This window comes from Piliocolobus tephrosceles, chromosome 2 (assembly GCF_002776525.5).
Source record: "Piliocolobus tephrosceles isolate RC106 chromosome 2, ASM277652v3, whole genome shotgun sequence".
Classification (NCBI taxonomy): domain Eukaryota; kingdom Metazoa; phylum Chordata; class Mammalia; order Primates; family Cercopithecidae; genus Piliocolobus; species Piliocolobus tephrosceles.
The window spans coordinates 24,584,698-24,600,100 of NC_045435.1; the positions used below are offsets into that span (position 1 = coordinate 24,584,698).

The following is a 15,403-nucleotide window of genomic DNA, read 5'->3' on the forward strand; positions in this document are numbered from 1 at the left end:
CTTGAGAGGGTAAAGAAGTGTGAGTTTGCGAGTGTGTGTGTGTGCGTGTGCGCATGCCTTTGTTTCCCAGGAAATATTTAAATTAGAAAACACTCTAGTCTTTTTCAGGCACTTAAAAAATATGTGTGTCTTTATGAAAATAAAAGATGAAAACGTCTGTTTCAGGATGTAATTCTGTGTGTTCGGTCACTCATCGTGCAACCTTGAGTCCTTTCATCACCTATGTGTCCTCATTTGCAATTGCTAGTGGGAGTGTAAGTAGGGAAGGTTGTACTAAGATTATTTCAAGTTATGATTCTCAGCCAGGCGCAGTGGCTCACGCCTTTAATCGCACCACTTTGGGAGGCCGAGGCGGGTGGATCACCTGAGGTCAGGAGTTCGAGACCAGCCTGGCCAACATTGCTAAACCCTGTCTCTACTAAAAGTCCAAAAATTAGCTAGGTGTGATGGTGCTTGCCTGTAATCCCAGCTACTTGGGAGGCTGAGGCAGGAGAATCAGTGGAACCCAGGAGGCGGAGGTTGCAGTGAGTCGAGACTGGGGATTGTGCCGCTGCACTTCAGCCTGGGTGACAAGAGTGAAACTGTCTCAAAAAAAGTAAAATAAAATAAAAAAGTTATGATTGTATATGAGCTGTTATTCACATTATGTTGTTGTTGTTGTTTACTAGTGACTTTTGAGCCTTTTCTTCAGGACCACTAGACTGAACTCTTCTGCAGGACAGCGCCAGGTGGAAAAGTAAAATAGTATCTCCTTTATTTGTTTTGCATATTAGACTTTTATCTAAAATTTCAATTAAATGAAGCATGCTATGAAATACACACACACACACACAAAGGAGAGAGAAAAACACATTCTGAAATAAGTGACCTGAAAGCAGACTTTGTCTTATCTTATTAGCTACCATCACCAAATATAGTGTGTTGCACTTTTATTGAATGAATGATTAAGTGAGTCACAAATAAAATCCATAAGATTTTGGGGATTCAGTATAATTCCAGGGAATTTTACATATGCTTTACATATGTGAAAGTGAAATGCAAAGAACTTTTTTGTATTCTAATTGTATAATAATTTTTAATATGCTATTAGTTCTTGTGTCCTTAAATATTGATATATCATATCCTTTAGTATGTTATTGATTTTATTATGATTGATTTAATATGTTATTGAGCTTGATTTATGGCAGTCCTTGGGAATGCCCCATGTTTTGAGTTATTTTCATTCTCCAATTAAAATAACTGAGTGTTTTTGTTTTGTTTTGTTTTTACCATAATTTGGTGCTTAGTGTTACCATCACAGCATATCAATGACTAGTGGTCATATATGTCACATATCTGTATTATGCATACATATACATATATAATTCACACATGTTGTATATAACATTTATAAACTCAGAATGTGTCAGATGTATTTGAGTTTTTCAGTTAGAAAATACGATATGGATCAAACTAGATTAAAATTTGTCATCACCAAAATTAAAGTATGAATTCATTGATCAAGGAATATTATCAGTTAGCAAATAAGATTTTAAATATGGTAGCATATAGATCAAAATAGCTCAAAATCCATCTTGTGTTAAATATCAAGGGGGTGAATTTAAAGCCATCATATTTTTTAACCAATGAAACAATTTTCATATCAGACTCTATACTCGCAAACCATGTTTTAAGTTTTTTAAAAAATAAGGATATCTTATGTTTTTTTGTTCCTCCTCATGGAAGGATTTACTTACATGTTGTCTGCCTGTTCTCCTGCATGGAAGGATTTACTTACATGTTGTCTGCCTGTTCTCCTGTACCTTGAAAATGGCATGATCAGTTACTCAGATCAGAACCTGGGTGTTGTTATTGATGCCTTTCTCTGTCAACTTCAGCCCCTCAGTAAATCATTTTGATTTTTACCAACAAAATGTACCTCCAATCTGTCACTATTGTGTCAATCTGTTATCATAATAATGGTATAAAACCATCACCATTTTACCTGTAATTACTTCCATAGCCTTCTAATTGGTCTCTACAGTTCCTTGTTTGTTTGTTTATTTTTTCGAAACAGGGTCTGGCTCTATTGCTCAGGCTGGAGTGCAGTAGTGCAATCATGTCTCAAAGTAGCCTAATTTCCCAGGCTCAAGCGACCCTCCTACCTCAGTCTCCCCACTAGGCGGAACCACTGGCGAGCACCACCATGCCTGGCTAATTTTGTAAATTTTGTTTTTTGTAGAGATAGTGCCTCACTATGTTTCCCAGGTGGGTCTCCAACTCCTGGGCTCAGGCCATCCTCCAGCATCTGCCTCCCAAACTGCTGGGATTATGGGCATGAGCCACCACACCCGGCCTCCACGTCCATATCCCTCCTTACTTCCCTCTCCATTTCATTCACAGAGCGGCTAGAATGAACATTTAAGTATGAGATTTCATTATAACACTATTTTGCTTAAGACTCCAGTGGCTTCTCCTTGGAATTAAAATAAAAGCTTACTCTTGGTCATGGCTGCTGTGCATAGCAAATCTGGTCCCTGTCGTCCCTACCAAGCTTGTCTTGTTTTGCTCTCCACTGGTCCCACTACACAGCATCCATGACGTTTACAGTATGCCAGGATTTGTCCTCACCTGAAGCATTTCCTCTGCCTGCAATGCACTTCCCTGGGATCAGTTTTACCCATTACTCAAGCTTCACCTTAACTGTTACTTCCTTACTATTCCGTCACCTCCAATCTAAATTATGTTTCTTATTATTCTCTCACACAGCATCCTATCCCTTTCCTTCATGACATGTATCACAATTATAGTTGTATATGTATGTAGGTGTTTATTTGAATATGTGTGTCTACCTCCCTATACCTCAAGCACTACCACTATAGAACTCCTGCCAATGCAAGCCACTATTTAAAATCTACGACTTAGCATATTGGAAAGTGTAGTAAACATTTACTGGATACCTCCTATGTCTTGGATGTTGTCCTGGGCACTGGAAATACTGGGGGATAATCACAAATTCCCTGTTCTCATGGAACTGACCTTCAGATACAAAGAGCCAGGCAGTAAATACAGAAGCATATTTCTTTGATTGAGAACTCTTGCTGCAAGGCGCTACATGAAAAGTTGGATTTTACAAAGGAAAGAATGCATGCCTGTCTTGCCCTAATCAGGGTCCCGTAGCTCAGATATCCTCATTTTGTCTGTGTTTTTTTAACCCTGCCAGGCTACTCCTGGGTGTGACTTTTGCTCTGGCACTTTAAAACCCTCATCAATGGCATTCTTTGTCCTCCTTTCCATTGGTACTGGCAGCTGAGAAATTTGGCAATTCCTTACATAGTGACTAATAGCAATACTTCTTTGCAGATGTAATGCACCATATAAATGGCAAGTCCTGTATAAACATTAAATAATTAGCTTTCATAATAACCCTATCAAGATAGAGTATAAAACTCTGTTTTTTTGTGGAAATAACTGAGTCATTGTGAATGTACCTGTTAAAATCACAGAATGGTGAAAGAATCTGTGTTGATTCTGACATTCTAGACTTCTGTTTTCTGATTCATAAATAAACATTTATTACTGTATAAAATGATGTCCTATAAATAGTGAACTTTTAAAATAAGTCTAATTTATAGGTTATTTTAAAGTGTATAAAATGCAAACATACAGTAAGTTACTGACTTTTAAGTTAGAACATATGATTTTAGCCATTTGACTTACTTTGGTGATACATTTTAAAATGATCTATCAGACTTTCAAGTCTGCTGAATATTAACTATTTAAATGTTGATTCTAATGAGAACACATGGACACAGGGAGGGGAACAACACATATGAGGGCAGTTGAGGGTGGAGAAGGGAAAGGGGAAGGAGAGCATTAGGACACATAGCTAATGCATGTGGGGCTTAAAACCTAGATATCAGGTCAATAGGTGCAGCCAACCACCATGGCACATGTATACCTATGTAACAAACCTAGACATTCTCCACTTGTATCCCGGAACTGAAAGTCAAATTAAAAAAAAAAAAAAAAAATGTTGATCCTTACTGATGTACACTTTTCTCTGGAACACATTACAAATTTTAACTGAAACCTACTATGCCAAACTTACCTTCTCTTTGTCCTGAAGACTTAGTGCTGTTGGAATAAGCACTAGGCAGTGTTTTGCACAGTGGTACAGGAAGTGTCATTATGGTGTTCATATTTATGCAAAATGTGAATGTGGTTTAAGCTGGAACCCAATCTGGATGTCATTCTAACAATTAAAAGACCAGGGACAACATGGCCCCATTTCTACAGCCCAGCAGAATACAGAAACATACAACTATATTTAAGTTAGCTTGCTTCTCCATCATACACTATATAAATAAACAATTTGCTAGTAATTGTTTTTATTCTCATAATTCTTCTCATTCTATTTGCAATGCCTTGTATTCATTCACATTAGGTTGTTGTTATCATATAATGTTGAGTGATATTTATCATCCATCCGCTATGTCAGGTTTTCAGAATGTGTAATTTTTGAATAAAAGTACTCCTTTTCTCGGTTAGAACATAAGACTTTTGTCAAATCTTCAAAAGTGCTTCTACCAGCATATTTTCTTCCAGGGCCTTAAGCAAAGCATAATTTAAGGTTTAAAAGCAAAGTTGCATGATATAAGAAAAATACAAGTAGAAGATGACATAATTATTGTAGAATATTCCTAGATATATTTAGTGTCAAATTTTAAAAATTAAATGGGAAAACTTTATATAGAATTGATGTTCACATGCATCTTTTTTAGAAACAAATTCCTTAGCTTTAGAAGATGGTGTTCTAAGATGGATAATACTTGATGGAATATTCTTTTACTTGTTATTCTTTTAGTTTTCCTCCTCAATGGGTTATCTTTCTGTACATTCATCCTTTTGTTGGAATCTTTTTTAAAGTTTGGAATTATTTCAGAAATATTAAGGAATTTTTCACACATTTGTACAAAGAACAGCACTTTGTTCTTCTGGGCAATGCTGTCAGCTAAAAAGTAGGAATGCAAATAGTTATAGAAAACTTCATGGTATGCTTTCTAATCCAGCCTTCAAAATATATGTCTTAATTCAAACTAACCTGCAATAAGACCCTGTGGTATTACTCTTTCCCAAAAAGGTGAATATTAATGTTTTTTGACAGACGTCAACATTTTACATATACTTCACTGCAAGGAATATACAACACTTATAGCATACCTGCCAGACACAAAGTATGTGCTCAGTGCAGATGTGTTAAATGAAAGAATGATAGTTATTTTGATATTAAATTACACTTATTTACATCAGCATAAAGTTGGTGTTCAGACAGGGAAGTAGGAGTATCATAAAAGTAAGTAATATTATCTGTACTCAAAATTAAAGACTAGGTATGTGAGTAGTAATTTTGAGAACAATTAAAATGTTACATGGCAACAGAAACAGGTTGTTACTGAGCATTTGTAGAGTTGTCTTTATTTACCTCTTCTTTATTTTCTCCTCCAATATACCTTATTTTTTAAGGGTTTCATTTTATTTTTACCTCTTCTTTATTTTCTCCTCCAATATACCTTATTTTTTAAGGGTTTCATTTTACTTTTTTTTCCTAGTTGACAAGAGGTTACTATTTGCTGCAAGTGGAAAAAAATAAATCCCAGGACTGCAGAGTATCTTCCCCTATTTTTCCCAAGATACCCACTTGTAATTAAATTGCCCATATTTAATTAAAATGCTTATTAACATACAACTTTTTCAATCATTTTGTGGTTGAAATAGGGGAAACATTGATAAAAATGAGCACTTCATATGTATTATGAATAATGAAATTGAATTCTCAATATTTTTCTGAAAATGGTGTCCTCTTCCAAGAAAAAAAATCTGAAAAAACACAGGAATGCAGAATATATTCAAAGATAGCCATATGATTATCAGGAGGGAAATTTCTCACTTATGTTACAATAGACTGAGTCTGAAATGTTAATTATGTCATGATACTTGTGTATTTAGAATTATGAGCACTGTATTAAGACCAGATAGGCAGGTAACTTGGTAGAGAAGTGTTCTTTATGTACTGGAGATCTGTATTCTAGCTTGGGTACCACGTCCTACAAATTCCTCATCTGCAAATCAAAACCAATACATTCCTTTTATCATAGACTTGTTATGAGTATTAAATGAGTTGTTACTTACTGAGGTTCCTTACACAGTAAATGTTCAATTAGCATCAGCCATTGCTAACATCATTATTATGTTGCTGATATTATTATTATTATTATTATTATTATTATTATTATTTGTGTGGCATGCTCCTCTCTCCCTGAGGAGCCTTAATTTATTAATTTCTAAAGCAAAAAAGTGCAGATCACACATCTGACAGGCCCCTAACTGCACTGAGATTCTATGATTCATGAAGGTAAAGGCATTGTATGTAGTTCACAAATATTCACAATTAGTTGTTCACACTTAACTTGAGAACTTGAGCCTACCAAGACTGGATAGTGGTGAGACTGTAGCGCAGTGATGCACAATTACCATACGTCAAGCCTTTTGCAATAATAAAGTGAATTTATTGGAGATACAATGGACTAGATAGAAACAGTTGAATTTTTACAGCACAATAGTGGCATGGTTAACAAAGAAACAAAAAAAGACTTCATTGGGAATCAGAATGCCTGGGTTTTCTTCTGGTCCCCTTCTCATAAATAACACAAGCAAAGCTTCCTGGGACTTGGTTGCCTCTGTTTATGGGATTGATTATATGTTGTCAAAGACTTCTGCCCATTCTGTAATGTTATGTTTCAGTTCTAAAATTTCCTACAATGCACTTAAAGACTGTTTTGCAAGTATTAAAGTCCCCATATTACTTGGAAAACTTTCTGTTTAACTTTTTTTATTCTTTGCTTCCTGTCTTAATGTTACCCAGATAAGTTGCAAAGACACTACTGAATTTTAGAATTCCTTTCTCAAAAGATGTTTACTTAGTTTGAGAATTGTGTTAAAATTGATGTAAAGTTTTCAAAAAGTAGGTGATTATATGCTTTGTTATGTTTTGTACAATTAGTGAACTTCTTTTTTTTTGAGCCGGAGTCTCGCCCTATCCCCCAGGCTGGAGTGAGCGGTGCCATCTTGGCTCCCTGCAAGCTCCGCCCCCCGGCTTCCCGCCATTCTCCTGCCTCAGCCTCCCGAGGAGCTGGGACCACAGGCGCCGCCACCACGCCCGGCTCATTTTTGTATTTTTAGTAGAGACGGGGTTTCACCGTGTTAGCCAGGATGGTCTCGATCTCCTGACCTCGTGACCGCCCACCTCAGCCTCCCAAAGTGCTGGGATTACAGGCGTGAGCCACTGCGCCTGGCCCAGTGAACCATTTTTTTTTTTAAAGAAAAAAACCTTCTAGGATTCAAATATTCAATGAAGCGTATATTTTCTCTAATTTAATAGAATGGAAAAAAAGGAAATACCATTCAGTTAAATTATATGTACAAAACTGTATACATAAAATAAGACTACACAAATATGAAATAAATATTATATTTATATAATATTAGGGGGAACTCTGGTTTAATACCTTTTTAGGTGATATCTACTTGGATACACTATGTATGCTATTTGCTCTTTTCAAATTATTAGACCTTTTTGACAATTCCAAATTAAAATTTCCATGTTTCAAATCAAGAAACATTAAAAATGTGTATGCCTTGGTTAACAGAAATGTTAAAGGAGAAAAGGAGAAGCTTGTCCAAAGATCTGTATCTGGGATGTATATGGATGCTTTTGGTTTTTCTGCCAAAATGCTGTGATTCATTTGAGTTTGATTTTTATTGTGATGACTTAAATATACACATGAATTTTGAAAACTAGACAATTTAACTAAAAGTTTCATATAGTTTTATAATGTGATACCATATTATTTTTCCCCAAAAGGAAATCTTTGGGATAAGAGAGAAAACTTAGTTTTAGAAGAGAGAAGAAAAATGTTAAATTCATAACTTTATGCAGAATTGCCCATAGTCATAGGCAATGCTCAAGTTTTATGCTTTACAGCTGCAAAAATAATTACATGAGCATTACTAAGCAACAATTTTTAATGGATTACATTTTGTTAGTTTTTCATTATATATGGTAAAAGGCCAAATAACATAATAAATGTTAAAAAAAAAAAAAAACAACTTGATTTATCTGACTTAGACCTTTGATATTTCTGCAAGACATTTTATCATTCATTGGTTTATTTGAGAAATGATTCGGTATGTAAATAAGATATAGCATTACCAAACTGGTTTTAAGTTTGCCACATAGAAAAATTGTGCATATTGTTTACTTTTATTTGAAAAGTACTTTACTTTTGGGTGTTTCAAAGGTGTGAACCTTTTCAGAGGTGTTATCATTGATTAATAATGTGATCCAGCAAAGGCACATACTGCCTGTCAAGGTGAATCCATTTGCCTTTTCTACAAGCCTTACATTTTATTTGTGTTACATTCTTAACACCTACTAATAATATAAGCTTATAAAAAGTGAAAGTCTTTATACTCTGTTCTTTTATTACATGGTAACAGTAGCTGGAGTTTTCAGTTTAACAATGTTTACCTTTGTGTCTATATATTTTATTAATAGTGAATAGTATTGAAGTTAGAATTTAAACAGTTTGGTGCAGTCAGATTTATTTTGGTTTTCCTTTTACTGTTCTTTCCAAAGATAAGAAAAAAAAAAAAGTCTTCTCTTTGAAGCAGTGGTTTCCAAATATTAACATAGTCATGCTATGCCCAAGTTGTCTTAATATTCAGATTTTTTAAATGGGGATTTTTTTTCATGGATTTGATAATTTACTCAAATGTATGCATCTACTTGGTTGGAATTGAGGAAGGACAGATTTTAAAAATCAAGAGAAAAATATAGGTTTTCATAAGCCCCTAAACTTGTCTGAGGTTTTGAAACCAAAGTTTAAAGTGATTTTTTGAAAGAACGGTTAGATCATAAGTTTTTTACATGGTAATACTTCATCCATGACAGCACTTTTAAATGCCAGTGGAATAAGACATCCATTCCAATAAAAAATTATAGTAATAAATATTAAATTCAAATATTCATTTAAAAATTCAATAGGATTTATTTATTTATTTGAGACAGTTTTGCTCTTGTTGCTTAGGCTGTAGTGCAATGGCACGATCTCACCTCACCGCAACCACCACCTCTTGGGTTCTAGCGATTCTCCTGCCTCAGCCTCCTGAGTAGCCGGGATTACAGGTGTGCACCACCACACCCGGCTACTTTTATATTTTTAGTAGAGACTGGGTTTTTCCATGTTGGTCAGGCTAGTCTTGAACTCCCAACCTTAGGTAATCCTCTTGCCTCGGCCTCCCAAAGTTCTGGGATTAGAGGCGTAAGCCACCACACGCAGCCCAATTCAATAGGTTTTAAAAGATAAATAACATTTATCAATCCAAATCTATGCACTTAATATACTAATAAACATTTTCAGTACCGTGTTAAATTAGGTTACCAAAATGGTTGACATTCTATTACACATCAGATCAAGGAAAGCAGGGTGGAGGAACTATAACTGTTTATTGGACTTTGTACTGAAGTATATGTATCTTCATCCCTCTTTTGTGAGAAGGGAAGCAAAAGTCTTAAATAGTATGTTCAAGATTGCATGTCTTGAACGTACTATTTAGAGTTGTATTTAAGACTAACATGCCAAATAATTCATGATTTCTTGATGTTATGAAGACACTGGGACAATTTTACTGTATGAACTATTTTTGGAATATGTATTTGGTTTCCTTTCCACATTTAATTCTAACAGTTACAAAATACTGCTTGTTTTTTTTTTTTTTTTTTGAGACGGAGTCTCGCTCTGTTGCCCGGCTGGAGTGCAGTGGCCGGATCTCAGCTCACTGCAAGCTCCGCCCCCCGGGTTCCCGCCATTCTCCTGCCTCAGCCTCCCGAGTAGCTGGGACTACAGGCACCGCCACCTCGCCCGGCTAGTTTTTTGTATTTTTTAGTAGAGACGGGGTTTCCCCGTGTTAGCCAGGATGGTCTCGATCTCCTGACCTCGTGATCCGCCCGTCTCGGCCTCCCAAAGTGCTGGGATTACAGGCTTGAGCCACCGCGCCCGGCCAATGCTGCTTGTTTTACGGTATGTTAATATTAGATTAGTAGCCAGCTGAGATTATGATAGTGAATTGTACAATTTACAACAGTGAATTTACAATAGTGCATTATTTCTTCCTGCACAATATGGGACTAATGTTAGTAGTACAAGTAGAATTAATAGTATTTCTCATTCTGAATAGGTTAAGGATTAAATGAGATAATATACACACAAAAAACAACAAAAACATAGAATATAAAAGTAGTGCTGTTGGTAGCACTGCTGTTATCCATATTGGTGCCTTCTAACATTCTCAGTAATCATGGAAAAACACAGTGAGTTTCAATGTTGTGGCTTTGTAGATATGTCTAAAGTTTTTATAATGAGCATATTTAAATTACAATGATTATGTAACCTTATACATTAATTTTATATATGTATAAAATATCACTCAATTAAATTCATGCTTGGAAGTACCTTAATTTTTTTCTTTTAATATTTAGCTTTGCATGTATATGTAATTCATTTAATTATAGAAAGCATTATCCTGTGGTGTCACATAGATAAAAGGAGGATTCACTTGTATTCGTTAGCACATGGCTAAGAAAAATGTAGGCAGCAGGCAGAAAAGAAATGCAAGTTAAAGATGAGCCGAATGCTAACTGTGAGCACGCTAAACAGCGGAGAACATCAGATTATCCCTCCTATGTATGTTTAAGGCCAAGTATCTTTATTAAATTGCAGATATCTGTAAGTAGATACAGATTCTTAAAGCTGTATTGCAAGAGCTATTAGTGGGAGTTTATTAGAATTATAATAAATGTCTCAGGCCGGGCGCAGTGGCTCAAGCCTGTAATACCAGCACTTTGGGAGGCCGAGACGGGCGGATCACAAGGTCAGGAGATCGAGACCATCCTGGCTAACACGGTGAAACTCTGTCTCTACTAAAAAAAAATACAAAAACTAGCCCAGCGTGGTGGCACCACCTGTGGTCCCAGCTCCTCGGGAGGCTGAGGCAGGAGAATGGCGGGAACCCGGGGGCGGAGCTTGCAGGGAGCCAAGATGGCGCCGCTCACTCCAGCCTGGGCCACAGAGCGAGACTCCGTCTCTAAATAAATAAATAAATAAATAAATAAATAAATAAATAAATAAGTAAATAAATGTCTTCTGCAGAAGAAGTTCAGAGATTAGGACTGTGTATATCACTTTTGAGTATAATGATTTAATCTTGTTCCTACAGTACTTCGGGATGACTTCAGACAAAACCCTTCAGATGTCATGGTTGCAGTAGGAGAGCCTGCAGTAATGGAATGCCAGCCTCCACGAGGCCATCCTGAGCCCACCATTTCGTGGAAGAAAGATGGCTCTCCACTGGATGATAAAGATGAAAGAATAACTGTGAGTATTGAATTCAACAGCAGAGGGCATTGGTAGGTCTAACTGTGTGTATCTTTACCAAAGAAAAAAGAGAAAAATGAAGTAGATTATTTTAAATAAAGGCTTGTATCAGCTCCCATATTCAGTTTTTCTTTTAAAAAGAATATATTTCAATTCTTTCTGTGTTGACGTGAAAATAAGTGAGGAAAATTCATGGTGTTTAGAGATCAGTAAAAGAAAAACTGTAATTCCTGTTTTAATGTCTCAGAGTTAACACTTTTATGTATGACTTAATTATTATCATAACTCAGGGCTTATAAAATTTCCATGTGTTATAGTAAAAATTATTTATTAAAGAAGATCTGTTTTTAGTATGTTTCCAGAAGGCCTCTTAAACCACTTCAAGATGTTTTTATGTTTTTTCTCATTTTTATAAGTGTTTTTCTGTTCTGTAGAGTTCAACATTGTTTCTGAAAAATAAAATCTTATTTTCAAAGGTGGTTAATGAAGAATTTATCTCAATATAAAATGAAGTCATATGATGAGATTATTGGATTTCAAATGCCTGCTCTGATGTAAGAAATTATATGTGATTTGTATGACGTCAAGATGCGTTTTCTTCTTGACAGCAGTGATTCTCTATGACTTCCTTGCTTGTTTTGTCTTGGAAGGTGTTGACTAAAGCCCCTCAGTCACCAAGCCCTCATTGATTTTGTGGTTGCTCGATACTTCCCTTTATAATTGTCTTTGTTCAGCATGCATTAATATCTGTCCATTGTGAATTCGCTGGTCAAGATTTAAAGTTCCCTAGGCGAATGTATGTGTGAGGAAAAGGTCACTGCTGAAGATGTACAAAAGCAAAGTTACGATGCAGACCACACAAACCTGATTAGTAGTTGCACTATTTCTGAGCAACTGGTTAGTAGATTAGCTTGGAAAAAATTAACAGTGAGAAAAGTAGAGAAAGTTGTGTGAGACAAAGTTTTAGGTACCTTGAAAGAAAATTAAGCATTTTTTTCATGTAAATCTGAATGAGAATGAGTCTCCCAAAGGATTTCTATAATTCTTGGGACTGGTGTGAGATGACCTGGTTCTGCTTACCAGAGGTGCTGCAGAGTCACATGATAAAAGGAACTATTTGTGGAAACATTGGTTTTTGGAAATGAAGTCAAGAAACACCATGCAAGAAATAGAGTAAAGAAACAAATTCTTCTCTTGTTAGCGATAACAGATTCCTTTTGGATTCATGTACAATGAAGATAAGAATACTTTGCCCTTAAAAATATATTCTAGATCATTTAATGACCATTATCTATAATTCCTCTTTCCCTTCGTTACTGATTCAAACACATTAAAACCATTATTATCCCTGACTTTCCCTCATGCCTTTCCTGATAACCTATTCGTGTTTAATACAAGTTAATGACAAAATTCTTTTTTAATTTATTTTATTTTATTTTATTTTATTTTGAGACAGAATCTTGCTCTGTCACCAGGCTGAAGTGCAGTGGCACAGTCTCACCTCACTGCAAGCTCTGTCTCTTGGGTTCAAGCGATTTTCTTGCCTTAACCTCCTAAGTAGCTGGGATTACAGGCGTGCACCACCACACTGAGCTAATTTTTGTGTTTTTAATAGAGATGAGGTTTCACCATGTTGGCCAGGATGGTCTCAACCTCCTGACCTCGTGATATGCCCGCCTTGACCTCCTAAAGTGCTGGGATTACAGGCATGAGCCACCACACTTGGCTGACAAAATTCTTAGCCCTGGAGATGCAACTTGATCAAAACTCAGTGTTCTACTGAAGCTTACATTTTATGAGCGTGTATACAGATAAAACCAAATAAATAAGTGTAATACACAGTAAGTTAAACTATAATAAATCCTACAAAAATAGAGAAAGGATTTACAGACAAAAACCAAAATAAATAGGTATAACATACAGTAAGTTAAACTATAGTGAGTCCTATTAAAAATTGTGAAGAAGTAGATGAATTCATTAGGGTTCAGGTGAGATTGGAATTTTAAAGAGGTTGACTAGAGAGAATGCCTCACATAAAAAAAACCTCAAAAAATTGATGGAATGAACTCTGCAAGTGTCTGGAAGAGGGGTATTCTAGGCAGACAAAATATTAAATACAAAAACCCTAAGGTGGGATATACCCAACGCATTCACTAAAGAGTGAAAAGTCAGTGTTGGTTGAACAGAATGAGTGAAGATTGATAGGAGATACTATCAGGGAGATAGCCTTTTTAAAAAGGCTGTGAATTTAATAATTGTCCAACTGTGTAGGCTCTTACAGGTATTGTAGATAGTTTGGCTTTTCATCTAAGTAAGCTGGGAAGCCTCTGCTCTCCTGAGAGCACACTGAAACGTGGCAGTGGTAGAGACAGGGAGAACCATTGAGAGCTCTCAGGGTAATCCGGGTAAAAGACAAATGGTGGTTTGAACCAGGCTGTTAGGATGGGAAGGTAGTGAGGAGTGGCTAGATTCTGGATATATTACAAAGCAGTAGCCAAGAGAATTTGCTAACAGACTGGATGTGTTTGTGAGTGAAAGACAAAAGTCAAGGACCTCCTAATTAATTGGTCTGCACAACTGAAATGGTGTAGATGCCATTAACGGAGATGCCATAGATTGTAGGAGAAAATTTGGGATGGGAAGTTATCAGGAGCTTAGTTTTTGACATGGTAATTTTGAAATGCTTATTGGATATCCAACTACAATTGTCAAATAGGCAGTTGGATACATGAGTCAGGAATTCAGAATTGAGGTTGAGGTTGGAGAAAAAATTAAATTGAGGTAGACATACAAGTACTCATGACTATACAGTTCTCGTATCCTTCTGGGCAGATGAAACACTCTACTTCCCAGCTTTTTTGCTGTCCGGCAGACCTGTTTGACTTTTTCAGCTTCATGGGTTGTGAGTGAACATTAAAGAAATTAAATACTAGTGATTTAAGTACTCCAGTACTCTCTTTACCACTCTGCAACCAAGCATGCTACTGGTTTTATTTAGGGTAGTGCAGCTGCAACATGGAAGACACCCTGAGAGCCTGCGCCCCTGAGTTATGTGTAGAACATTCTACCCCACACCTTTGTCTTCTCAAGATGGACGCGTAAAATGAGTGAGAAATAAATCTTTCGTTGATTAAGTCACTGAGGATTTTTTAGTACATACAGCATAGCCTTTCCTGATAAATATGGGAGTCATCAGTGCTTATATGTTATTTAAAAACAGGAGACTGCAATCACCAAGGGAATGATTGCAGATAGAAAGGAAAAGTGGTCCAATGCTTAGTTCTCACAGAGAAGAGGCAGAAAGAGCAGTGGAAACTGAGAGGGAGCAGTCACTGAGAAAGGAGGAAAATTAGAAGGGCCACCAAGTAAAGACAGTTTGAAGGAGGTGTCGGTGACTACCAGTTACAGCTGGTAGATGGAGTAATAATGAGGATTAAGAATTCACCACTGGATTAAACAACTCGGTGAGCAATCATGAATGACCTTGACAAGAGCCGTTTCAGGGGAGTGGTGGGGGTTAAAACCTCACTGAACTTTTCAAGACAGACTGGAAAGATCAAAACTAGACACAGAGCATAGACGACTCTTTTTAATTTCGTGTTCCATACTCTAGATAAAAAATAATGGTGGTTGTAGTCTTGCATTTTGAAAGATCTCAGTTAATTTTAAAGGTTGTATTCTGTGGGTATGCTTGTCTATGTGTTAATTTTTTTGTGACATTCACAGTTTAAAATCACTATAATAAATTTGATTTTTAAAAATTCTTGGAACTCCCTGATGTATCATATAGTGAACTAGATGACATTTTATTGTTTATGCCAAAATGTTTAATTTATTTTAGAATCTTCATTTACTTTTGCTGTCTAAGGGGATGCTGTCCTCTAATTAAAGAGCACCAGTTCCCCCACACCATCAGTAGCTTCTAGTTA

The 15,403-nt window shown here is 36.1% G+C and overlaps 1 protein-coding gene across 3 annotated transcripts in view; it reads left to right on the forward strand.

Moving 5' to 3' along the window:
- ROBO1 (roundabout guidance receptor 1) overlaps nucleotides 1–15,403 on the forward strand; it is a 1,175,986-nt gene that overhangs the window by 1,019,937 nt on the left and 140,646 nt on the right. For all 3 annotated transcript variants that reach the window (XM_026457249.2, XM_026457251.1, XM_026457257.1), the window contains one exon: nucleotides 11,317–11,474. In XM_026457249.2, coding sequence (XP_026313034.1) covers nucleotides 11,317–11,474 — 158 coding nt within the window. The remainder of the gene's footprint in view (nucleotides 1–11,316; nucleotides 11,475–15,403) is intronic.